Source organism: Eleutherodactylus coqui, chromosome 5 (assembly GCF_035609145.1).
Source record: "Eleutherodactylus coqui strain aEleCoq1 chromosome 5, aEleCoq1.hap1, whole genome shotgun sequence".
Classification (NCBI taxonomy): Eukaryota; Metazoa; Chordata; class Amphibia; order Anura; family Eleutherodactylidae; genus Eleutherodactylus; species Eleutherodactylus coqui.
This window is the reverse complement of record NC_089841.1, coordinates 21,731,529-21,757,331: the sequence shown is the minus strand read 5'-3', so window position 1 is coordinate 21,757,331 and position 25,803 is coordinate 21,731,529. Positions and strand designations below refer to the sequence as shown.

The 25,803-nt window shown below is 47.9% G+C and overlaps 1 protein-coding gene across 1 annotated transcript in view; it reads right to left on the bottom strand.

The window, feature by feature from the left end:
- Window positions 1–25,803, bottom strand: part of LOC136629001 (oocyte zinc finger protein XlCOF7.1-like) — a 71,537-nt gene that overhangs the window by 10,982 nt on the left and 34,752 nt on the right. Inside the window, exon 2 of the mRNA XM_066605102.1 lies at window positions 2,648–2,751. Within this exon, the coding sequence (XP_066461199.1) occupies window positions 2,648–2,725 (78 nt within the window). The 5' untranslated portion in view covers window positions 2,726–2,751. The remainder of the gene's footprint in view (window positions 1–2,647; window positions 2,752–25,803) is intronic.

Genomic DNA, 25,803 nt, shown 5'->3' with positions numbered 1-25,803 from the left:
GCATCCAGAATAAAGTAAACAGGTGGAACTATATATCCCATCAAAACTTTGTACAGTATGTTTGGACATATTTGAGATATAACAGCTGAAAATGTGAAAAAAATGACAATTTTTTCAAAATTTTCACAATATTGGTACTTTTAATAAATATACATAAATACGATCAGTCTATTTTTACCAGCTAAATGAAGTACAACATGTGGCGAAAAAACAATGTCAGAAACACTGGGATATGCAAAACCTTTAAGGAGTTATGCTATGTTGAACGACGCATGTCAGATTTTCAAAATTTGGCTCCGTCACTAAGGCAGAAACAAGCTTCGTCACTAAGGGGTTAATGTGAAACTGTACAAAGGCTTTCCTGACACCCAGATAGGCGATATCCACGACACCCCTCTCATCCACTACTTCTGTGAAGGGGAATGCATTGTGGCTTGCAGTTTTCCCCCCGACCGACAATCACAAGAAGTCCAAACTAGCTGGGCTTCATGTAATTGTAGGGTCACAGCAAACTGCGATACAACCGTACTGACCGCCATTACATCCCAATGAGAAGAGTATTGTGGCCAGAGTCTCCATGTAGCCATAGCCGTACTGGTGACCCCTTCACCAATTTAGAGCGGTTCTACGAATTACTAATATGAAACTAAGGCCTCCTTCCCACGAACGGATTTACGCCGCGTAAATTCGCGGCAAAAATCCGCTGCGTGGCCCCCTGCTATTAGGTTCTATTGAACCTAATAGCACAATGCTCACGATGCGTAATTCCACCGCGGAATTACGCACCGCGATTTCTCCCGTCCTCACCCGCAGCATGCTCTATTTGCTGCGGGTGAGGACGGGCTGTACGCGCTGACGGCTTCCATTGCAGTCAATGGAAGCCGTCCGTTCACGCTATCTCCCGCTGTAACCAGCGGGAGATAGCGTGAAAAAACGCTTCCCCACCTACCGCCGCAGCGTCATTTGACGCGGCCGGCGCGTCACGTGACACTGCCGGCCGCGTCACGTGACGCGGTGGGCGTGTCACACGACGCGACGGCGGTGGGCGGGGAAGCGTTTTCACGCTATCTCCCGCAGGTAAGTATAGGGGCTCTGGGGGGCGCCGTGACGGGCTTAACTGCGTAATATTACGCGGCGAAGCCCGTCTCGCCCATGGGAAGGAGGCCTAAGAGAACAATAAAGGCAGACAACGATATTTTACAAGTCCTACCAAGCTGGATATCCACTCTGTAGATACAACCTAGCAGCTCTTACCGGTGATGCCAGATCCCTCCTCCTCCGGTCCTGCAGGGATTAAATGCAAAGCGGAGGAGCTGGTGGGGATAGTTGGGGGGACAGGGGCAGCATGGGCCAAGGCACCTCTCCAGCCCTGCACCGCCGCCAGCTACTGTAGCAGTAGGGCTGGTGGAGCAGAGATCTTCTGTAGACACATTCTGTTTGATATATCAGTCATCCGTCATACAGTCGCTGACTAGTGTCACTGTAGGACCGGGATGCTTACATATCAGCAATTAATAAGGCCGCCTGCAGACGACTGGGTCGGATCCTGCTGCGAGAATTGTCGCAAAGGGACCCGACCCGAGCCCCTGCAGAGACCAGCGTGGCTCCGGCTCTTTGATGTGCCGGCTGCCGGCCAGCAGGCACATGGCGGAGTGGAGCCGCCAGCCGGAGAGTGACATTTCTGTGCGGGGCTCTCAGAGCCCCGCACAGAAATAGAGCATACCGCGATTTGTTTTCCACACGTGATTTCGCGCGGACAAATGGCGGCCGTCTGCATAGGATTGCATTTTCTAACACAATCTTATGGCAGCTTCCAAAGGCGTAAATTCTGCGGGAAATCCTGCTGCGGAATTTCCGCTCGTGTGCCGGGGGCCTAAATGTGTACTGGTGATATGTAGGCCTTCTGATTATACTGACTTTAATCAACAACTGTGTAGTGAATGGCTCTACTAATCCAACTGGCACAGTGTCCTGCCGGGCTCACACCCCACTTCCTCACTACAAGCACCAGGGGCACATGCCCCACATCACCCCTCCACAGCTATGATCCTGCTACATACATCCATTACCTGGTGATGGGAGCGGCTGGTAGGTCTCCATCATGGCCTCCTTGTACAGACCCTTGTGTCCTTCTAAATACTCCCACTCCTCCATGGAGAAATAGACAGCGACATCCTGACACCTTATAGGAACCTGACAACACAATATACAGTCATTACCCAGAAGCCTCCAGTGCTGTTACTGTATAATGTCCCAGCATTCCCTGCAGCGTCACCTCTCCAGTCAGCAGCTCAATCATCTTGTTGGTGAGTTCTAGAATCTTCTGTACATTGATGTTCTCATGTATCAGGGGGTGAGGTGGGGGCCCCGTGATTGGGCTCAGGGGTCTTGCCCATCCATAACACACAGGGGTCCGACAGCCATCACTAGAGGTCTTCACTACTGTGTAAACCTGTATATGGGGAGACATTAATAAATATCACTACAGGCATTTCCAGAGTCCATCACCTCTCCAGTGACATCATCAGTCATTACCATAGATAAGAATGACATATGACATCATCAGAATCTCTCCCCTCTCCAGTGACATCATCTGCTATTACCATAGATAAGAATGATGTAATGTGACATCATCAGAATCTCTCACCTCCCCAGTCAGCTGGAAGAGTATCTCTAGGGTGAGGTTGAATACACTCTCCGCCATCTTGTTTCTGTCCTTCTCCATCTTTGATGAATGAATCCTGTAGGGACCTAAATGGAAAGAATATGAACCAATGTAAAAACCACAAAAACTGTTAAGAAAATTGTAGATCAATGTATCAGTTAATTGTTCTTTTATTTGATTGTCGACTAGAAAGATATAGCCTGCTGCTATTATAAGTAGTGAAGGGGTTAAACGAAACCTTTTCTATACCATTACGGGGTAGACAGACAAGATAAGAATCTCCAGACAGCCTCCCTTGCATTCCTTTGCACTGAATTCATAACGGTTTCATTGTATGTTATAGTAACACCTCAAAAGGTGTAACTTATGTTAATCATTTTTGTTTTAGCCTATTATGTATTCTTATTCATCTTGGAGGTATATACTTTTGCTGTGATGTCATTTATGGTACATAAGCTTCGAACACCTTAGAATAAATTAGAAATCATCTGATACCGCACAGGCTGGTGTGATTTGTATTTCTCCTGTGCCCAGACTTCTGCACGAGATCTGGGATCGTCTTCTCTTTGATAAACACATAAATTCTCCTTACATTTTTGGTCCTTCGAGCCAGAAAGACCCACTGCAGAGGGAGAGGACAGCCTGGCTGTGAAAAGGTGGGTCTGAAGTACTCTCCGATCATTAAAAGACCTCCGTCTTGCTTAGACGTCATTAGAGGCCAGTCGGGCATCCTCTCTGAAACAGTGACGTTTTTCCGAACTAGCTGGAGAATTTAGAAGCCTCCCAGATAACGTGTAAGTATAACAATGGTTAAACTTTTCTTCTCTCTTCTTCTTCTTCTGTATACTTTAGTGTTAGTAGAATTTACAATGTGTTTTGTAAATGAGAGGCAAGTATAGACGAATGTGTTGTCAAGGGACAATAGCAGTAGTCTATGTGAAATGTGTAAGGTAAATGAGAAGTATAGACGAATGGGTTGCCAAGGGGCAATAGCAGTAGTCTATGTGAGACCATAGCCATTGTGAGAAGGCTACACGAAAGAATTAACTCTGTGCGACACGTAAAAAGAAGCTGTTAGATGACGTCATGGGACACAGGGGTGTCCAGGAACTTTACTTCTTATCTTTCTATTACTTTCTCTTTGGTATTGTGTTATAGAGTAACTAAGATTATAAAGAGGGCGGCCGCCTACTAATATAATGTAATATTTGTATTATTGTCTTATACTGCATGAAGTGAATGTGTGAGTGATTGAGATAAGTGGATCCGATACGTGGGCACTGACCTCTAGGACACATTAAGGACCAACCTCGCTGCACAGGTTGTTTTCGGACAAGCCCCTTATTGCGTTCAATGTTCACAGGCCCTACTCGGTAAAACTAAAAGGGGTCTTCGTGTATATAGCGAAGCAGCGATTCTGGTAAGGGACCTTTGCGTTTTCACTAAACATTTTAGTGGCCAGAGGCTTGTTTTATGTTGTTTGTCTTGTAAATCGGCACCAAGAACATAATTACTAACAATGGGAAATATAAACTGTAAGGCATTCTCCTGTGCATGTCTCTGTTGTTGTTGCCAACGACAGGAAGCCCTGCAAGGGGATAAGAAGTACATACACAAGTTAGATCCTGACTATGTCAAATATTGTGACATAAGTGGAAAACATATGGATTTAAAAATTAATAATAAATAAATAAATTAAAGTTCCTAGTTGTAAAGAATTATGTGATAAAATACGGACAAAATCAGCTAAAAGATCAGCAGAAATACAGATTATCCGCTGCTGAAGTCTGGTTAAAAGAAGCCTCAAACTGTCACGCCCATATAAAAATAGACCCCCGACAGTTTGATGAACAATTCAAAGAGTTAATGAGGAGTTCCAATTGAATGAAAAATAGAGAGAGCAGATAGAAGAATTCTATGGCCAGATTGGAGTTCTATAGAAGGAAATTAGAATGGGATGGGAGGAGATGGTAGACCCCTTCCATAGTATAATCAGGGGGAATGAGAGATGATCCTAATGCTGCATATAATCAGCCATTAAAGAATGCGTTTGTAAGTAGAATAAAGAAGGGAATAGGAGGTTATATAATGAGATATATGGTTACTCTTAGGATGGGATCCTTGCAGGATGTTTTGCAATATGCAAAACATGCAGAAAAGTGTTACAAAGAAAAGGGTGAGAAAGTGAGTTTTTTTTATATGGGGAGAAGAATGTGATATGATGGTTCAAGAAAGTCAGAGAGGTCATTGGACAGCGAGAGGATGTGGAAGTAGAGGCAGAGGAAGAAGCAGAGGTGGGATGCAGCTCGGGGATTTAAATGTGTGTTGGAATTATGGGAAGTCTAGTGATTTTGCCCGAGAGTGCCCTGAGAAACAATGTTCTCAGGCACCTTGGGGAAAAATGACTAGGAGGGGTCGATGTACAACACTTGGAGGATCTCTTGGCAATTTCTACTGCCTGAGATAGATCTCCAGGTGAATGGGCGGATGATTACTTTCCTGGTGGGCTCAGGAGCCACCAGGACATTAATACATCCCAATATGTAGCCAATGTTAAATGTAGTAATAGGCATATCCTGGTAAGAGGGGTTAATGGCCGGACCCACAGGGAATCCCTCTCTGAACCAGTTATAACAGACCTAGAGACAAATAAGCCTGTGAAATGTCAAATTATGTAGTCTCGAATATGTCCAGTAAAATTGTTGAGATGAGCTATTATGATAAAATTAGGTATACCTTCACCAGAGTACCTCAGGGCTGCTGTGAATCTCCAACAATTTTCTCTCAGGCTATGTCAGTACACTTAGCCCAGTTCCAGCCTCCTAGAGGTAGTCAGCTACTACTGTATGCTGGTAGCCAGCAGCAGACAGTGGAGAGAATTGTGGGGGGGACACAGTCGCACTCTTGAGGTTTCTTTATGAGCAAGGCCATAAAGTAAACAGGTAGAAACTCCAATACGGTCAGCAAACGGTTAAATATTTGGGGTATAACCTGTCAGATGAAGGTAGGTAAGCAATTCTGGAGGTCCCAAAACTATGAGCAAATGATGTCCTCTTTGGGAATGACAATGTTACGTGTGCTGCTGAGACATGTTGTACTATTGTGTTTCCAGCAGCACAGCACTCTCAGGGTTAATGATTGAGCTGGCTGGGTGTGGTACTGTCTGCTAGCCAATCCCCTGGATCTGTGCTCACATATAAACCCAGCTCCTGGTCAGTCTGTATGGCCCCTCAGGTGAGCAGTCATGAATGCTTGTCTGGTTGAGTTTGCAGTGTAACTTGGTTCATGTCCGTTTGTACGTTTATATTCTGTCAGTTTTGTGTTAGCTTGCTGTGTGTCCGGCAATCTGTGTTGTGTCCTGTTGCAGCATGTGGTGAACTGTGTCCGGTTCTGCTGGACTCCTGGTTAGTGTAGGGACTAGCAGTATAACCAGGAGCCGTGAAGTGGCCTGCTAGCTTTCAACATCTTGTACAAAATGTCAATCAATACCTGGTATTTATATTCAGCTTCCAATCTGGTACTAGTGGTTGCATGTTGTATGCGGTGTATTCTGGGTCTGTCATCTGGCATGTGAATGCATCCTGTTCTGGTGCATGGCTCCTAGGATCAGCTAGGGCCCAGATCCGAAGCACTGGCTGGCATACTACTCTGCAGACTAGATCCAGTGACCGAGTGCTCCCAGCCTGTGTAGAAGTGGTAGTCAGACCTTCTGCCACTATAGTGCTGTTCCTCCCACTCACACTGAAAGTACCGCACGCAGTTAGTTATACTCTATATCTCAGTCCTTGTAGACATCCCCCTGCAGGACACTACTGCTCTTACAGCCACACCTGACAACCTAGGGATGTATTACGCTCCATCCATCTACCTTACTGCCTATTTCTTCAGACGGTCCTCCACACAATTGTCTAGGAGAGATGGCACATGAGGTGTTACTCAGACCAGATCTGCAGGATGTATCTCTTGTAGATGCTGAATACACTCTTTGTAGATGGGCTGTACATCTCCGTAGAGAAAAAAGGAAAAAAAAAAAACTATCTTACCTAAATCGTTCTTCAGATGTGCAGCAGTTTTGAGCCATGGCCTGTGTCATGTCTCAACAGGGGGGATGGTAGCACTCATATGGAAAGTATTCACAGCCTAGGGGTTTACAAACTACTCTAAAAAAATGTTTTTGTCTTGTATTATTTGTGCTAAACACAATGCAGAAGGGAGTATAAGACCAGGAGGGGGCGCCGTCCTACACCTCAGTATCCCTTCCAACACATTTGTATGGACTACATAGAATTATACAAATGTGAAGGTAAGAAATACTGCCTAGTTATCATGGATGCTTTAGCCAAGTGGATAGAAGTGTTTCCCACAGGTCAGCGAATGCAGCCACAGTGGCTAAAGCATCACTAAGGGAACTAATACCAGGTGATTGGGTCCTCAAGGGGATAAAGAAAAACAACTGGAAGACCCCAAAGTTAGAAAGACCTTACCAGGTACCACTGTACTTACCAGGTACTCCTGACCACTCCTACTGCAATAAGGATTGCTGAATGGCAGACCTGGATTCACCAATCTACCTATAATAAGGTGACACAGGCAGAGCAGGGACAGTGTGCCGAGGGGGTCTGGTTTAAAAGCCCCCTACAAAGGGGGGGGGGGCCATATTAGGTGGTCTTCGTCTCAAACCGGTGAAGAAATCCACACCCCTTCCCCGAGGGCCTCCTCGGTAAGGACATAAATGATAGGAATAGCATTTCTTTTTGGTGGATTGGTGAGTCTGGGAAAGGCTATTGATTACAGCCCTGAAACTGTCAGAGGTCATCATCATATTACCCGATCCTACACATGGGAGATGCTGGGAGAGCGCGGAGTGTAACTTCTATAGGAGTGACGAGCGTCATACTGGTAGATCTGCTCCCTGACTTATTGACTGCAATCCCTGCTAGCCGTCATAAACCACTCCTGCAGTCACACAGTTTCTGCCGTCACACGGCTAAATGTCTGACCATTGTCTATGTGTATAGCATCCCTCACTCTCCACTTCGCCATACCGTACACCTCTCCACCCTGCCATACCATGCACATCTCCACTCCGCCATACCGTGCACATCTACACCTCACCATACAGTGCACATCTCCAGCCCTTTACCTTCTGTATCACCCCATTACTTGTAGAATGTAAGCTCGTTGGAGCAGGACCCTTACCCTATTGTTTCCATCAACTGATTACTATGTAACCGTGGTTCTGTAATGTTTGTACTTTTGTCTTTTTGTATCCCCCGTCTATGTAAGCGCTGCGGAATATGTTGGCGCTATACACAAAGATTATTATAGATATGTGTCAGATGCGGGTACTTGTTGGCATTGCACACGAAGGAATAAGGTGTGGCTAGATGCTTGCCTGGCTTGATAGTACTCCTAGTCAGGCCACATCCCTGGCGGCCATCTTAGTGCTAGTCAAGGCCTGCGGCCATTTTAGTACCTGCTATAATACCTTCAGCCGCCGCCCAGGTGCCATCTTGGCTCCTTACATCCCATAGATGTACCTTTTACCTGGCATCCTAATGCTTGCACTTGTAGTACACAACACCAGTGATTAGTGCCTTCTCTGAATTGCATAGGAATAGTCAGCAGCCTCCATCACTGTCCTCTGTGTCTTAATGATATGTTGTCTGTCTTAAGTGTGCGCTATAAGATAGGGTCAGTATGATACTGCAGGATATTTAGTCGTAGCGAGGAATATGTACGGTCTCCTTCAGATAAGTGTCAGGTAGTGAGGCACGGGGTGCTATGGGTGACGGTAGTACTGACAAGGATCAGGGATAGTAGGCAGCAGGACAGAAGGGATGATTACATGATGCAGATAGTCCTGGGATCACACAGTGAAGGAATGAAAGTTTACAGTAGTATTAGATGAAGATGACAATGGCTTGAGTGCTGCTCTGTGTGGTGGGGTTAGCTCACAAATGGTTAAATCATCTGTTACATTGGAATGCTTGTTTCACCCTCACCCCCGCCTTTCAGCTTTAGCGTTCAGTGAGAAGAAGGGAGGGGGAGTGTGACTAACTCTAGCGATGCTCTGCTTGCTTGATATGAATAGACTTGAGGAAGATGATCAGGAATGAAGTTTAGTATAAACTTGTGTGAACAGGGAACGTACATTCTTGCTGTTATTTGTGTACATGTCAGGTCTGTGATTGTTTTGCAGTGATTTTGATTGTTAAATGGTGTTTTCAATGTGATAATGTCAGGTAAGAGAAAAATAATAATAATGAAGTTGTTGATAATGTGAGAGCTGAGTGTTCCTATTAAGGGAAGGATATCACAAGGATGCTGCAGCTAGCTGTAGGAGTCCAGACACAGTTAAAGCTTTGTTTATCTTACTCCATCACCTCTCCTTGATAAGAGAAATTCCAGAAGGGGGGTTGTTAAGGTTGAAGGATCAAGCGACTCTGCAGATGATTGGAGTAGTAGTAGTTGTGTGAATCTTAATGTTATGCAGTAAATATTGCGTATAGAGAATGTTAATAATATTTATATGAGATAGAAAGACTTGACCCCACGATAGATAAAAGTTAATGACAAGTCTTCAAGCTGTGATGAACGTAAAATGTGTGATTAAGCTTCTTAACTGTACCTACCCCCCACAGATAAGTGATCCATGTTATACATTGAGTTTGCTGTTTCCACCTGTGGGCATGGACCACATACCTGCTGTTGCCTCTGATCCTGGGGTTATACTTGCTTCGCGCTACCTGGTAATGGGACCAAGGCAGACTACAGGAGACTGCCTGAGGGATACTGGGCGGAGAGGAGAACCATAAAGGGCATGCTGTCTCTGGGATATGGCCTGAGCTACAGAGAGCACGCGCAGACGAGTGGTGGTTGTGTGGTGACCGGGCCTAGAACAGGTGCCAGGTACAGCCCCTAACGGGATTGTGCTTGGTACAACTGATAATGCCTGTGCACCTCATGACCTCCGAGGGCAACAGCGAAGGCCGTGTCCGGAGAACTAGGAACTCCTCTCCCAAAGGTACCTATGACGCCATCGGGGTCCCAAGGGGGATACCAGACGAGTATAGGGCGAGAAATCAGATGGCTGCGGGGGGGGGGGGGGGGGGGTTGAGTCTCTTCTTGTATGGTGGGTAACAGTGAATAAAGATGTAGACTGGAATATATACACATACTATAACCAACAGAGATTTGTTAATTATACAAGATATGCAATCAGGGGCCTAGAGAAACAACTAGGACATACCTTACACTTATTGCATGGCAAAATAGAATGGCTCTTGTTATATGTTACTAGCAGAGTTTGTAAAATAATTGGAGGATATTGTTGTACTATCATTCCTAATAACACAGCACCAGATGATACCTGAGCACTGGAAGGGTTAAATGCATAATAAAATGAACTAGCTGATAACTCTGGCATAGACGATCCATTCAGGGACTGGTTGGAAGCTTGTTCGGACACTGGTCACAAGTCATATACTCCATGCTAGTCTCTGTCAGTATCTGCCTCCATTCTAGTGCTCTGCGGTCGCTACTGTATTTCATGTATCCGAGGACGGCTACAAAACCTTATTAACACTTCCATCACCAAAACTATGTTCCAAAATATACAAGACGACGAAGAACAAGATGACTTACTGGGTCAGGTGACCACCTCTGTATGACAAGTGATGGGTAAAAGTTCTATGAAGGAAGCGCTATTTTACTTTGATGATTTTGAAGTGTGACATTTTGATTCCAGTGCGTTCTAATTGTACCGGAGGATTGCTCTAATAACTGAGTGACACTTCGATAAGTAAGATTTTATATCATGATGGACAATCATTTTTATATGAAGAAAGAAGCATCAATTGGATAATAATAAATTAAGGCCAAGCTTCTCTTGGGGGCGGGCCTAATTTTGGATACAATTGGGGGAAGAACTTTATATATATGCATCAATGTAATGCTTTTATATGAAATAATTACATATTTAGTCTTGAAGTGTGAACCCAGGCCTCCTGGTAATAAAGCTTCGGGCATAAAGAAGCCAGGGGGTCTGTGGTAGAGTCATTTTATATGTGTATTTACTATTATACTGTGTTGATGTATTGATCTAAAGTAGGAAATGTTAAGAAAATTGTAGATCAATGTATCAGTTAATTGTTCTTTTATTGGATTGTCGACTAGAAAGATATAGCCTGCTGCTAGTATAAGTAGTGAAGTGGTTAAACGAAACCTTTTCTATATCATTACAAGGTAGACAGACTGTCAGGACAGTGTCCGGGATATGGGGGTCCCTGAGATATCCCGCAACCCCTGTCCCTGCCTACTTGCCCCCCTGGGCTAACCCCCAGGGCGACAACTGGGCGACGGTCCCTACCCTCACTAGGGAAGCGGGACACGGGAGACAAACAGACACTGAGACAAGCAACGGTAGAATGGTCAGACAATCCGGGTAGGCAACAAGAGGGTACGCAGTACGGAGGGGTCAGGCAAAAACGTAGTCAAGTCCAAAAGCAGGTGTCAGAAAAGCCGAGGTCACAAGAGCAGTCAGGATAAACGCGGGTGCAGCTGGAGAACCAAACTAACACTGGCGAGGCCTGAGAGGAAAACACACCTATTTAAATGCTGTCAGCGCTCCCGCCCCAGAAGCTGATTGGGGCGGGGAGCCTGACAGCAGCAGGGCTAATCAGGGCGGTGCTGGGGACACGCCCCCAGTCTAGCTGCACAGACAGTTACTAGGGAAGCCAGCCTGGTAGTCAGGACACTAGAAGCACCAGCTGCCTCCCTAGCAACCCGGCGGCGACCAGTCTTACAGCGGCCCGGGGAGATCACAAGAACCGGGGTACCTCTGCGCCGCGCTCCTGCACCCCGGGTGGCCGGACCGGTGGTGCGGGCACGGCGGCCCCGAGAGTTGCCGGTTCTGACAGTACCCCCCCTTCTACGGGGGTACACCGGACCCCCATGGCCAGGTGCGGGCTTAAGCGGGAAAGCCCTGTGGAATGCCTGGACTAGGCGTGGCGCATGAACGTCCCTGGCAGGGACCCACGTCCTATCCTCAGGGCCAAATCCTCTCCAGTGGACCAGGTACTGCAGCCCACCTCTAACCCGTCGGGCATCCACAAGCCTTTCTACTTCATACTCCAGTTCCCCCTGTACCAGAGAGGGAGGAGGCGGGTTCTGGGTGGGGAGAACTGGAGTCACATACTTCTTAAGCAAGTTCTTGTGAAAAACCTTGTGGACCTTCCAGGGGTCAGGAAGTGCCAACTTATATGACACCGGGTTGATAACCTGAGAAACCGTAAATGGGCCAATGAACCGAGGAGCAAGTTTCAGGGAGGGAACCTTAAGTCTCAGATTCTTAGATGATAATAAAACCTGCTCCCCGACCACAAAAGGTGCAGAGATAGTACGTCTTTTATTTGCGTATTTACGCAGTTTCTCTTGGGAACCCTGAAGGTTCTTACGAACCTGGGCCCAAACTGTGCACAGTTCTTCGGCGGATATGTCGGCGGCCGGATTGTTCGAGACCAAAGGAGTAGAAAGCGAGAACCGGGGATGGAACCCATAGTTACAAAAAAAAGGTGACAGTTGGGTCGACGAGTTACCATGGTTGTTAATAGCAAATTCGGCGAGAGGTAAGTAGTTGGCCCACTGATGCTGGTTATCAGAGACAAACAGTCGCAGATACTGGATAAGTTCTTGGTTCATCCGTTCCGTTTGTCCGTTACTCTCGGGATGGAAAGCGGAGGAAAAGGACAAATTAACGTTTAGATTTTTACAGAAGGCTCGCCAGAAGCGAGCGACGAACTGAACCCCTCTATCAGACACAATATCCTCGGGGATCCCATGTAACCGAACAATCTCCTTGATGAACATCTCAGACAAAAGTTTGGCGTTAGGCAACTTGCCAAGTGGAACAAAATGAGACATTTTGGAGAAACGGTCAACTATTACCCAAATGACCGTATTCCCCAGCGAGGATGGCAGATCAGTAATAAAATCCATGGACAACTGGGACCATGGCCTGGACGGAATGGGCAAGGGCAGAAGAGGCCCCTCAGGACGTCTCCTGAGGTTCTTCCCCCTTGCGCAAACCGGGCACGCGGACACAAATACCCGTACATCCTTGGCCATGTGCGGCCACCAATAGAGTCTGGCCGCTAACTCCAGAGTACCCCTGATACCGGGGTGTCCAGCTAGGACTGAAGCATGTGTCTCCTCTAACACTTTCAATCTCAGTGACAACGGGACAAATAATTTGCCTTCCGGAAGGGCTTCAGGAGCAGATTGTTGAGCGGCGTGAATGAGAGGTGAAAGGTCGGAGGAGACAGCAGCGAGGACCACCCCAGGGGAGAGAATGCTCTCAGGCTCCGGCTCGGAAGGTTCCGGAGAACCAAAACTCCTAGACAGGGCATCAGCCTTGACATTCTTAGAACCGGGTCTATAGGTAACCACAAAATTGAACCGAGAGAAAAACAAGGCCCAGCGGGCTTGCCGAGCATTTAACCTCTTAGCGGAATCTAGATAAGTGAGGTTTTTATGGTCAGTGAGTACCGTAATCTGGTGATGGGCTCCTTCCAAAAAATGCCTCCACTCTTCAAAAGCCCACTTAATCGCCAGCAATTCCCGGTTGCCTATATCATAGTTCCGTTCGGTGGACGAAAACTTCCTAGAAAAATAGGCACACGGTCTAAGGTTGGTGAGAGTGGAGGGACCTTGGGACAGTACCGCTCCCACACCAAACTCAGAGGCATCTACCTCCACCACAAAAGGACTGGACAGATCCGGTTGTACTAGGACAGGTGCAGACGAGAACGCCGCCTTTAGGGTATTGAAGGCCCTCAGAGCCTCAGAAGACCAGGTCCTCACATCTGCCCCCTTTCTGGTGAGGTCCGTTAGAGGTTTAGCCACCACGGAGAAGTCTTTAATGAATTTGCGATAGTAGTTGGCGAAGCCGAGGAAGCGTTGAAGGGCTTTCAACGACCCTGGCTGGGCCCACTCCGTGATGGCCTTCACCTTTTCAGGATCCATCTGGAAGTCGCATGGCGTGATGATATACCCCAAAAATGATATCTTTTGTACCCCGAAAACACATTTCTCGAGTTTAGCAAACAGCTTGTTATGTCTGAGTCGAGCTAGCACAGTCTGAACGTGAGTATGGTGACTCGGCAAGTCGGAGGAAAAAATCAAAATGTCGTCTAGATATACAACCACGAACACCCCCATGATATCCTGAAACACTGAGTTCATGTACCCCTGAAAAATGGCGGGGGCGTTACACAATCCAAAAGGCATAACTAGGTATTCAAAATGCCCGAGGGGCGTATTGAAGGCGGTTTTCCACTCATCCCCCTCCCGAATGCGGATGAGGTTGTATGCTCCCCTGAGATCAAGTTTGGAAAACCATCGGGCACCAGCGACCTGGTTGAGGAGGTCAGGAATGAGTGGAAGAGCATACTGGTTTCGGACTGTGATTTTATTTAGCTCTCTATAGTCAATACAGGGCCGGAGACCCCCATCCTTCTTCTCAACGAAGAAAAACCCGGCACCCACCGGGGATTCTGAGGGCCGGATGTGCCCCTTGGCCAGGCTGTCCTGGATGTAGTCCCTCATGGATTCTCTCTCTGGAACCGTAACGTTATAAATGCGGCCCTTAGGAAGTTTGGCCCCAGGAATCAAGTCTATTTTACAGTCCCATTCCCTATGAGGGGGCAGAGCTTCAGATAATTGTTTGGAGAACACGTCAGAAAACTCGGAGAGGTATTCTGGTAGGGGGGTCCCCTCGCAGGTGGAGATTCCCACCTTCACCGCACGAAGGTGGTTGGCACAGCGGGGACCCCACTTTACCAGTTCCAACGTGTCCCAATTTACTACCGGGTTGTGCTCCCGGAGCCAGGGGAGGCCTAGGACGACGTCCACAGACAAATCTCTCATCACTAGAAAGGTGCAGGTTTCCACGTGTAAGGCTCCTATAGTAAACCTTACTTCAGGGGTCACCAGATTAACCACCCCTGCTTGCAAAGGAGTGGAGTCCACTCCTGAAACCAGAATCGGAGTTTCTAAACGTAACAAAACCCCGGACAGTTGAGCAACGAAATTAAAGTTAACGAAATTAGCCGCAGCCCCCGAATCAACAAAGGCTTGCCCAGTACGGTGGAAAGCATGAAATTCTAGGGTGCAAGGCACTAACATTTTGGACAACACAGGGAGTACCTTGGCTCCTAGACAGTCCCCCCGACAACTGCCTAGGAGCGGGAGTTCTTCCTGCCGTGGCTTCTTAGCGCAGGTAGCAATGCGGTGACCCGGCTCCCCACAGTAGAAGCAGAGGTTCTTCTTCAGGCGGTGTTCCCGTCGTTGCTCGGGGTTCACGGCTCCCAGCTCCATGGCCTCGGTGGTGGGAGGGTAACAGGTCGGGTCAGTCGAAGAAGTAGACGTGGGGAGTGGGGTGGTCCGAGCGGCGTGTCTGGCCCTCAAACGTCGGTCGGCTCGAATAGCCAGCGACATGGCTTGCTCCAGGGTTTTAGGCTCTGGGTGGGCCACAAGTAGGTCCTTGAGACCCTCAGACAGACCGGTCAAAAATAAGTCTTTTAGGGCGGCATCGTTCCACCGGGATTCCGTACAATGTTGACGGAATTGGGAACAGTAGTCCTCCGCCATCTTACAACCCTGGCGCAGGGCCAGAAGTTTGGAGACTGCGTAGCCCGCCCGGTCGGGTTCGTCATAAATTTGACCCAGGGCGGAAAAAAAGGCGTCAAGGGATAGTCGGGCTGGAGAGCCAGCTGGTAGCGAGAAAGCCCAATTTTGGGGCTCTCCCCTCAGGCGGGTAATTACGATTCCCACTTTCTGGTATTCAGTACCAGAGGAGTGGGGGCGGAGATCAAAGTAGAGCTTGCAGCTCTCTCTAAATGCAAAAAACTGCTCTCTCTCTCCGGAGAAGCAATCCGGAAGCGTGGCTCGAGGTTCTGACATCGTTCCTGGAGCGGACGAGGGCTGCATGGGGCCCGCAGCTGCCACTTGTTCCCGTGGCTGCAAGCGGGCTGTTAGGTCCTGGGCAAGGGTCGTAAGGACCTGGACCTGGTTCGCTACAGCCGCCACGGCCTCCATCGAGGGGCTCAAAGTTGCCGGGCGGATGCAAGGGTCTGACCTTAGTTCGGCCAGTGTTACTGTCAGGACAGTGTCCGGGATATGGGGGTCCCTGAGATATCCCGCAACCCCTGTCCCTGCCTACTTGCCCCCCTGGGCTAACCCCCAGGGCGACAACTGGGCGACGGTCCCTACCCTCACTAGGGAAGCGGGACACGGGAGACAAACAGACACTGAGACAAGCAACGGTAGAATGGTCAGACAATCCGGGTAGGCAACAAGAGGGTACGCAGTACGGAGGGGTCAGGCAAAAACGTAGTCAAGTCCAAAAGCAGGTGTCAGAAAAGCCGAGGTCACAAGAGCAGTCAGGATAAACGCGGGTGCAGCTGGAGAACCAAACTAACACTGGCGAGGCCTGAGAGGAAAACACACCTATTTAAATGCTGTCAGCGCTCCCGCCCCAGAAGCTGATTGGGGCGGGGAGCCTGACAGCAGCAGGGCTAATCAGGGCGGTGCTGGGGACACGCCCCCAGTCTAGCTGCACAGACAGTTACTAGGGAAGCCAGCCTGGTAGTCAGGACACTAGAAGCACCAGCTGCCTCCCTAGCAACCCGGCGGCGACCAGTCTTACAGCGGCCCGGGGAGATCACAAGAACCGGGGTACCTCTGCGCCGCGCTCCTGCACCCCGGGTGGCCGGACCGGTGGTGCGGGCACGGCGGCCCCGAGAGTTGCCGGTTCTGACACAGACAAGATAAGAATCTCCAGACTGCCTCTCTTGCATTCCTTCTCACTGAACTCATAAGGGTCTCATTGTATATTATAGTAACACCTCAAAAGGTGTAACTTATGTTAATCATTTTTGTTTCAGCCTATTATGTATTCTTATTAATCTTGGAGGTATGTACTTTTCCTGTGATGTCATTTATGGCACATAAGCTTCGAACACCTTTAGAATAAATTAGAAATCATCTGATACCGCACAGGCTGGTGTGATTTGTATTTCTCCTGTGCCCAGACTTCTGCACGAGATCTGGGATCGTCTTCTCTTTGATAAACACATAAATTCTCCTTACAAAAACCAACATCTCCAAGTTCAGCTGCTTTTTACGGGGTTTTCTCTGAAGCGCTGCAGTGTTTTAGCGCACAATATAGATGTCTGCAATGTACATGCGTGTTGGGATGTATGTGTGACATCGGGCAGCAGAATCCTCCGGACAGCCTCCCTTTAACCCCTTCCTGCAGCCATTTCTCATCCCCACCGCCCAACGACAATTGCTATTATATCTGCTAATAACGCTGGATGAGCGCCGCTATTGTGAGGGACAAGTAGGATTTTTAATAGCAGCATTTAATGTGGGAGAACCTTAGAAATACTTTATTAGGAATTCATTTAATAGGAAATTTTATAAAAACATTTGCTGGAATCCTTTAACCCCTTAGTGCTGTAGGTAGTACATGTACGTCCTGCAGCGTCGGGGTGTGTATGAACGTGCGGCGATCTCCCTCCATACAGCGCGAGCGCCGGCTGTTTACTGCGGCTGATACCAACTCCGATAAGCTGTCAATTCTGATAGCGCCATTTAAATGGGATGAGATCGCAGGGAGCCGTGCAGGTGTCATGGCAGCCGGGGGCCCTCTGTAACGCCCCGGGGCTGTCCTGGCAGAATGCCTATCAAGCCATGCCCGTGGCTCCTCCAGAAAAGGAGTGAGAAGATGAGGCCATTCCCATTTAATTACTTCTCTGTACTAATTACTTACTGACTCCACGATCTAAACATTTACCAGCGTCCGGATCGCGGCATCCAATAATCCGCACAAACCTCAGTAAAGTTTACACCGCCCTATCCCGTCTGGGCCCAATCTGTAGCAGAAAATAGGCCGACCGCTTCTATAGCGAAACCCGTTACACGCTGCCGTCACAGAGATAACAAATATCACTGGTGAGGAACGGCTAATACATTCCTGATGACAGATGGAAGACATCCTGAAGGTCATACAAATGGCCACCAAAATAAACCTGCAGGGGGGCCCTCCAGCCTCACCCTGCCCTGCAAAGGATTGCATCTTCTTCACCCTGGTGATCAGAGGGATCTGGTCCTTCATCTACTAGGACTTACTATTCTTATACAGAGAAGTCTACATCCTGGTGGTAAGCGGAATCTGGTCCTTGAGCCGCTAGCACTAACTATTCTTACACAGAGGAGTCTACATCCTGGTGGTTAGAGGGATCTGGTCCTTCAGCCGCTAGGACTTACTAGTCTTATACAGAGGAGTCTACATCCTGGTGGTCAGAGGGATCTGGTCCTTCAGCAGCTAGGGCTTACTATTCTTCTACAAAGAAGTCTACATCCTGTTTGTCAAAGTGATCTCGTCCTTCAGCCGCTAGGACTTACTATTCTTATACAGAGGAGTCAACAACCTGGTGCTCAGAGGGATCTGGTCCTTCAGCCACTAGGACTTACTTTCCTTATACAGAGGAGTCTAAATCCTGGTGGTAAGAGGAATCTGGTCCTTCAGCCGCTAGGACTAATTATTCTTAGACAAAGAATAATAATTCATAGACAGAGGAGTCAACAACCTGGTGGTCAGAAGAATCTGCTCCATCTACTAAGAATTACTGTTCTTACATAGAGGAGTCTACATACTGGTGGTCAGAAGGATCTGCTGCTGCTGCAGCAGCACTGACTTACTATTCTCATGCAGAGGATTCTACATCCTTCTGGTCAGAGGGATCTGGTCCTTTAGGCACTAGGACTTACTATTCTTATACAGAGGAGTCTACATCCTGGTGGTCAGAGGGATCTGGTCCTTCAGTCACTAGGACTTACTATTCTTATACAGAGGAGTCTACAACCTGGTGCTCAGAGTGATCTGGTCCTTTAGCCGCTAGGACTTACTATTCTTCTACAGAGGAGTCTACATCCTGGTGGTCAGAGGGATCTGCTCCTTCAGCCACTAGGACGTACTAGTCTTATACAGAGGAGTCTACATCCTGGTGGTCAGAGGGATTTGCTCCTTCAGCCGCTAGGACTTTCTATTCTTATACAGAGGATAAGGTACTGGACAGACCACGGTGACCATAATAAGATCTGGATGGCAGTTTCCTGGATAAGTAGCACAGTGTGGTGTAGAGACTTCAGGCTGTCAGACATTGTGTGGGTCAGGCCTTGGGCCCATCTCAGCTTCCATGTTATGGTTGTCATTTGTCAGGCCCTGGGAAAGCTGGATGAATTCAGTGTTCTAATCTCTTATTCCTCTCCTTTGTATCTGGCAAGCCTTCGATCTACAGGAGGACAGGAAGCCCTTTGTCCCACCGGCTACTGACAAGGAGATGCTAAATAGGCCCCTGCTGGCATGGATTGGCACCTTGGATGATTCACGCAGACATCCAGTGCCAAGTTCACATAAGAAATCATTTAATAAAGGACATTTGGGCGAATGAAGGTCTTAGCCAGATATGAATTAGATTTTCAGAATCGGTCTGACCAGCCGAACAAAACACATCTACAGGCATTGAGGTCCAAGACTCAGAGCACCCAGAACTGCATATCTGGGAAAATATGGATGTCAACCCATCCGTGTGTGGGCTCAAACCATATGTAAAATCAGGACTAAGAACATGCCACACCCAAATTCACGTTTGGGGGGGCTTTCCCGCCGAGATATGACTGAAAACGGGGAATTATGATTTTCCACCAGGAATACAGGACTCCACCCCAACTCTCCAGTGACAGCAGAGGGGGCGGGGTAAGGAGTGTTCTGAGGGTCCTTTTATAATGTGGGAACCTACAGGCCCCAAATTGTCAGATCCTACAGATACGCCTTAGCATAAGGCTGTCCCATTCACTTCAGTGACTCTGCATGTATTGGAACATTGGACCAATATCCAAATCCGATATCTCTTTTATTTACACCAGTTTATTTTAAAAATCTGTCTTGTGTATTCTACTGTATTTCCTTCTGTCCTGTGAACAACCTTTTTATATTTTTGTACAAATCAGATATATTGCACTGCGAGGCCTTTTCTAGATTAAATCTGCAATTTAAAAGTCAGCCTTGTCCATTTTAAAACAAACCATAACGGTGAAGACTATGTTCATAATTCGGCTTCCAGTTTACCAATGCCAAAGCTGGTGGTGGCAGCGTTATTTGTAGGAGTATTGCAGAGGTCCGGAGTGCGTTAGAACGGATCAGGTGGATGATTTGAGATTTTGCTTCACATGCGTGTAGAAGCCCGGGAAAGCTACGTATAAATCAGCCTGTATTCTAACGACTTTAAGCTTGCAATACTGCAGAGTGATCGAGGACAGAGGCGGGACCGATAGGTATTGTCCCTTCTCCTCTCTCCTCCTGTCCACTACATGACTAACAGCATTGTGTGAAAAACATGAGCGGCTAAAAATCTTGTAAAAAAATAAAACACATGAAGTTTGTGGCCTGTAAACTTCATGGGATTCTGTCATTAAAAATAAAAAAATCTTACTCACCTATTCCCCCCCAGTCAGTCTTCTTACCAGATCCTCACCTCAATGATCTTCTCCTGGCTCCTCCCGTCTCCCAAGTCATGTCACCTCCAGCCGTCCGGATCCTCTTCTTCCTGTGACGTAGCACACATTGCCGGCATTCTGCTTCCTGCAGCTCAGTGTACCCAGTCACTAGTGACATAGAGTTCACTGCCTAGCAGGGAATGCTGAACCCTCGGCAGCCTGCTTTAGCGTGACTGCATGACGATGAGATATCGCGAATGTACACTAAAGCAGGCTGCAGAGGATTCAGCATTCCCTGCTAGGCAGTGAAACCTACGTCACTCATAACATTCACTGCAGCTAATGGACGCTCCAAAACAGGAAGTAGAGGATCTGGACGGCTGGAGGTGACGTGACCCAAGGGACTGGAGGGGCCAGGAGAAGATCGATGACGAGAGGATGAGGTAAGAAGACTGCCTGGGGAGGAATAGGTAAGTATTGATTTTTTTCCTAATGAGAAAACCCCTTTAACCCCTTTCCGGAAGAGGGCGCAAACTTACATCCTGGGGATAGCACGTGATCTTGCGCTATCCCGCAGCGGGAGACGGCTGTCAGTCACAGCCAGCCTCCCGCTGCAGCAGCAGGGGTGCATCGGATATGCGACCCCCACTGTTAACCCCTTCCCTGCCGCGATCTATGTAGTTCGCGGCATGGGATTGGTTCACAGAGGGAGCGCGCTCCCTCTGTGAAGTTGCCGGGCTCTCGCGATATAATCGCAGAGAGCCCGGCCTGTTGCCATGGCAACAGGATGCCAGACACTGGCGTCCTGTGTTGCCAGTGCCTGAGATTGCTGTATAAGCGATAAAGCATGGCAGGGCAGTAGCCCTGCCATGCCTTATCACAGCAATCATCAGGGCAGTGTTGTAAGTCGCTCAGGGGGACACAAATAGTGTAAAAAAAAAAAAAAAAGGTTTAAAAAAAAACCAAAAAAACTAAAAACAACTAAAAAAAGCCTTTTTAATGCTTTTTCTCATATTAGCATAAAAATAGGTAAAAAAAAATTAAAATGGCACATATTTTGTATTGTCGTGTCCGTAATGATGCGTACAGTAAGCTGCACATGCTTTTGACTGTGCACGGAAAAAAAAGCATTAAAAAAACGCTAAAAAACTGAGGCAAAGTGCTAATTTTTAGCATTTTGCTTCCCTAAAAACACCATAAAAGTGATCAAAAGAGCTGTATGTACCCCAAAATGGTACCAATAAAAACTACAGCTCGTCTCGGAAAATATAAGCCCTCATAGAGCTCCATACATAAAAAAATAAAAAAGTTAGAGGACTTTGAATGCTGCAATTTAGGGAAAAAAAAAAAAAAAGATTTCCAAAAAAAGGGTTTTTATTGCAGAAAAGTGTGAGAACCTAAAAAAAAAAAGTAAGAATTTTGGTATCGCTGTAACCGTACCGGCCCGCAGAAAAAATGGATTGTGTCATTTATGCTGCATGATTAACGCTGTAAAAAAAAAATAACACCCCAAAAATCTATGGCAGAATTGATGCATTTTCTCTCCCTGCTATCATAAAAAAAATTAATAAAAGTTTTACAATATAGTCAATGTACCCAAAAGTGGCAACGATAAACTACAGTTCGCCACGCAAAGAACAAGCCCTTACACGGCCGCATTGACAGAAAAATAAAAAAGTTATGACTTTTGATAAATAAAGAAAATCCGCCAAAACTCGTTGCGTCCTTAAGCCCAAAATAGGCCGTGTCATTAAGGGGTTAACTGGAGCAACCAGCGTCAAAAGAGGTCGCATGACGAGAACATTGTTGTTCCTCTTTACAAGGCACTGGTCAGACCACACATGGGATATTGTGGACAGTTTTGGGCACCGGTACTCAAGAAAGACATATCACAGCTTGAGTGGGTACAAAGGTGGGCAACTAAAGTAATTACTGGAATGGGCGGACTACAATATCCAGAGAGGCTATCAAAACTGGGATGATTTAGTTTAAAAAGAAGACAGCTAACAGCTTGATGACTATGTATACATATATTAGGGGACAGTACAGAGATCTCCCATCATCTAGTTATACCCAGGACTGTAACTACGGGGAGCTCAAATAACTATGTATGCGTATATTAGGGGACAGTACAGAGATCTCCCATCATCTAGTTATACCCAGGACCGTAACTACGGGGAGCTCTAATAACTATGTATGCGTATATCAGGGGACAGTACAGAGATCTCCCATCATCTAGTTATATCTAGGACTGTAACTAAGGGGAGCTCTAATAACTATGTATACATATATCAGGGGACAGTACAGAGATCTCCCATCATCTAGTTATACCCAGAACTGTAACTAGGGGCGCTCTAATAACTATGTATGCGTATATCAGGGGACAGTACAGAGATCTCCCATCATCTAGTTATACCCAGAACTGTAACTCGGGGGAGCTCTAATAACTATGCATAGATATATCAGGGGACAGTACAGAGATCTCCCATCATCTAGTTATACCCAGGACGGTAACTAGGGGGAGCTCTAAAAACTATGTATACATATATCAGGGGACAGTACAGAGATCTCTTCCATCATCTATTATACCCAGGTCTATAGCTAGGGGGAGCTCTAATAACTATGTATACATATATTAGGGGACAGTACAGAGATCTCCCATCATCTAGTTATATCCAGGACTGTAACAAAGGGGAGCTCTAATAACTATGTATACATATATCAGGGGACAGTACAGAGATCTCCCATCATCTAGTTATATCTAGGACTGTAACTAAGGGGAGCTCTAATAACTATGTATACATATATCAGGGGACAGTACAGAGATCTCCCATCATCTAGTTATACCCAGAACTGTAACTAGGGGCGCTCTAATAACTATGTATGCGTATATCAGGGGACAGTACAGAGATCTCCCATCATCTAGTTATATCCAGGACTGTAACAAAGGGGAGCTCTAATAACTATGTATACATATATCAGGGGACAGTACAGAGATCTCCCATCATCTAGTTATACCCAGGACCGTAACTAGGGGGAGCTCTAATAACTATGTATGCGTATATCAGGGGACAGTACAGAGATCTCCCATCATCTAGTTATATCCAGGACTGTAACAAAGGGGAGCTCTAATAACTATGTATACATATATCAGGGGACAGTACAGAGATCTCCCATCATCTAGTTATACCCAGAACTGTAACTAGGGGCGCTCTAATAACTATTCAAAGGGTATATGAGGGGAAAGTACAGAGATCTCCTATCATGTTATACCCAAGACTGTAACTAGAGGGCACTCTCTCTGTCTAGGGTAGTGATGGCAAAACTTTGTGTGCCCAAACTGTATCCCAAAACCCCCTTATTTATCACAAAGTGCCAACACATCAGGTGGCGGGGCTTATCACTACGTATGATGTTACATCTGTCATTGTAAAAAGGACAAGCAATTGTAAGGAAATTATAGTGCAAGTGTTTCTGGTGGCACAGTGCGCCACACAGCAGTTACGTGTGCTGCTGAGACATGTTGTACTATTGTGATTTCAGCAGCACAGCACTCTCAGAGTTAATGATTGAGCTGGCTGGTTGTGGTACTTTCTGCTAGCCAATCCCCTGGATCTGTGCTCACATATAAACCCAGCTCCTGGTCAGTCTGTATGGCCCCTAAGGTGAGCAGTCATGAATGCTGCTATCTGGTGAGGTTTGCAGTGTGATCTGGTTCATGTCCGTTTGTACATTTAAATTCTGTCAGTTTTGTGTTAGCTTGCTTTGTGTCCGGCAATCTGTGTTGTGTCCTGTTGCAGCGTGCGGTGTGAACGGTGTCCGGTTCTGCTGGACTCCTGGTTAGTGTAGGGACTAGCAGTATAACCAGGAGCCGTGAAGTGGCCTGCTAGCTTTCAACATCTTGTACAAAATGTCAACCAATACCTGGTATTTATATTCAGTTTCCAATCTGTTACTAGTGGTTGCATGTTGTATGCGGTGTATTCTGGGTCTGTCATCTGGCATGTGAATGCATCCTGTTCTGGTGCGTGGCTCTTAGGATCAGCTAGGGCCCAGATCTGAAGACCGCTGGGCTGCCCTTATTGGGGCAATGTCCCCGCTCAGGTAGGGCCACTCTCATTCCTCATTGTAGCACAGGGTCAGTTGCCTGAAACCGGTGTGAATCCCGTGTGTGTCCCCTTTGGTCACGATTGTGTGGGTCCCGTGTTTTGCCTGCCCACACGATCGTAACAACAGCTCTGCTACATGCATGTCTCACACACATACAGCTCTACTACATACATGTCACACACACACATACAGCTCTGCTACATGCATGTCACACACACACATACAGCTCTGCTGCATACATTTTTCATCCCAAACAACAGGGATCACAAGCAGCACAGCACTCTGGATGAAGTACCTGTGATGATGTCAACATCATGCTCCGTCCGTGATCACATGACAGTGATATCATCACAGGTTTTTTAACCTGAGTTAGTGTGCTTACAGGACCTGTGATGATGCCTAAGTCATGTGATCAGGGCAGAGCATGTAACTCACTCACAGATGGACAGTAGGACTCACATACCCTCCAAAAGCTTCCTGCTATCAGCGCTCCCCAACTCCCAGCAGCCTGTAGTGGCCTCACCAGACCAGACCGCTGGGAAGAGGAAGCCGGGGAGCGCTGACAGCAGGAAGCCTGCAGAGGAGGTGAGAGGGAGTGCTGACAGCAGGAAGCCTGCAGAGGGGGTGAGAGGGGAGCGCTGACAGCAGGAAGCCTGCAGAGGGGGTGAGGGGGGAGCGCTGACAGCAGGAAGCCTGCAGAGGGGGTGAGGGGGGAGCGCTGACAGCAGGAAGCCTGCAGAGGGGGTGAGGGGGGAGCGCTGACAGCAGGAAGCCTGCAGAGGGGGTGAGGGGGGAGCGCTGACAGCAGGAAGCCTGCAGAGGGGGTGAGGGGGGAGCGCTGACAGCAGGAAGCCTGCAGAGGGGGTGAGGGGGGAGCGCTGACAGCAGGAAGCCTGCAGAGGGGGTGAGGGGGGGAGCGCTGACAGCAGGAAGCCTGCAGAGGGGGTGAGGGGGGAGCGCTGACAGCAGGAAGCCTGCAGAGGGGGTGAGGGGGGAGTGCTGACAGCAGGAAGCCTGCAGAGGGGGTGAGGGGGGAGCGCTGACAGCAGCAAGCCTGCAGGGGGCGTGAAGGGGAGCGCTGACAGCAGGAAGCCTGCAGAGGGGGTGAGGGGGAGCGCTGACAGCAGGAAGCTTGCAGAGGGGGTGAGAGGGGAGCGCGGACAGCAGGAAGCCTGCAGAGGGGGTAATGGGGGAGCGCTGACAGCAGGAAGCCTGCAGAGGGGGTGAGGGGGGAGCGCTGACAGCGGAAGCCTGCAGAGGGGGTGAGGGGGGAGCGCTGACAGCGGAAGCCTGCAGAGGGGGTGAGGGGGGAGCGCTGACAGCGGAAGCCTGCAGAGGGGGTGAGGGGGGAGCGCTGACAGCGGAAGCCTGCAGAGGGGGTGAGGGGGGAGCGCTGACAGCAGGAAGCCTGCAGAGGGGGTGAGGGGGGAGCGCTGACAGCAGGAAGCCTGCAGAGGGGGTGA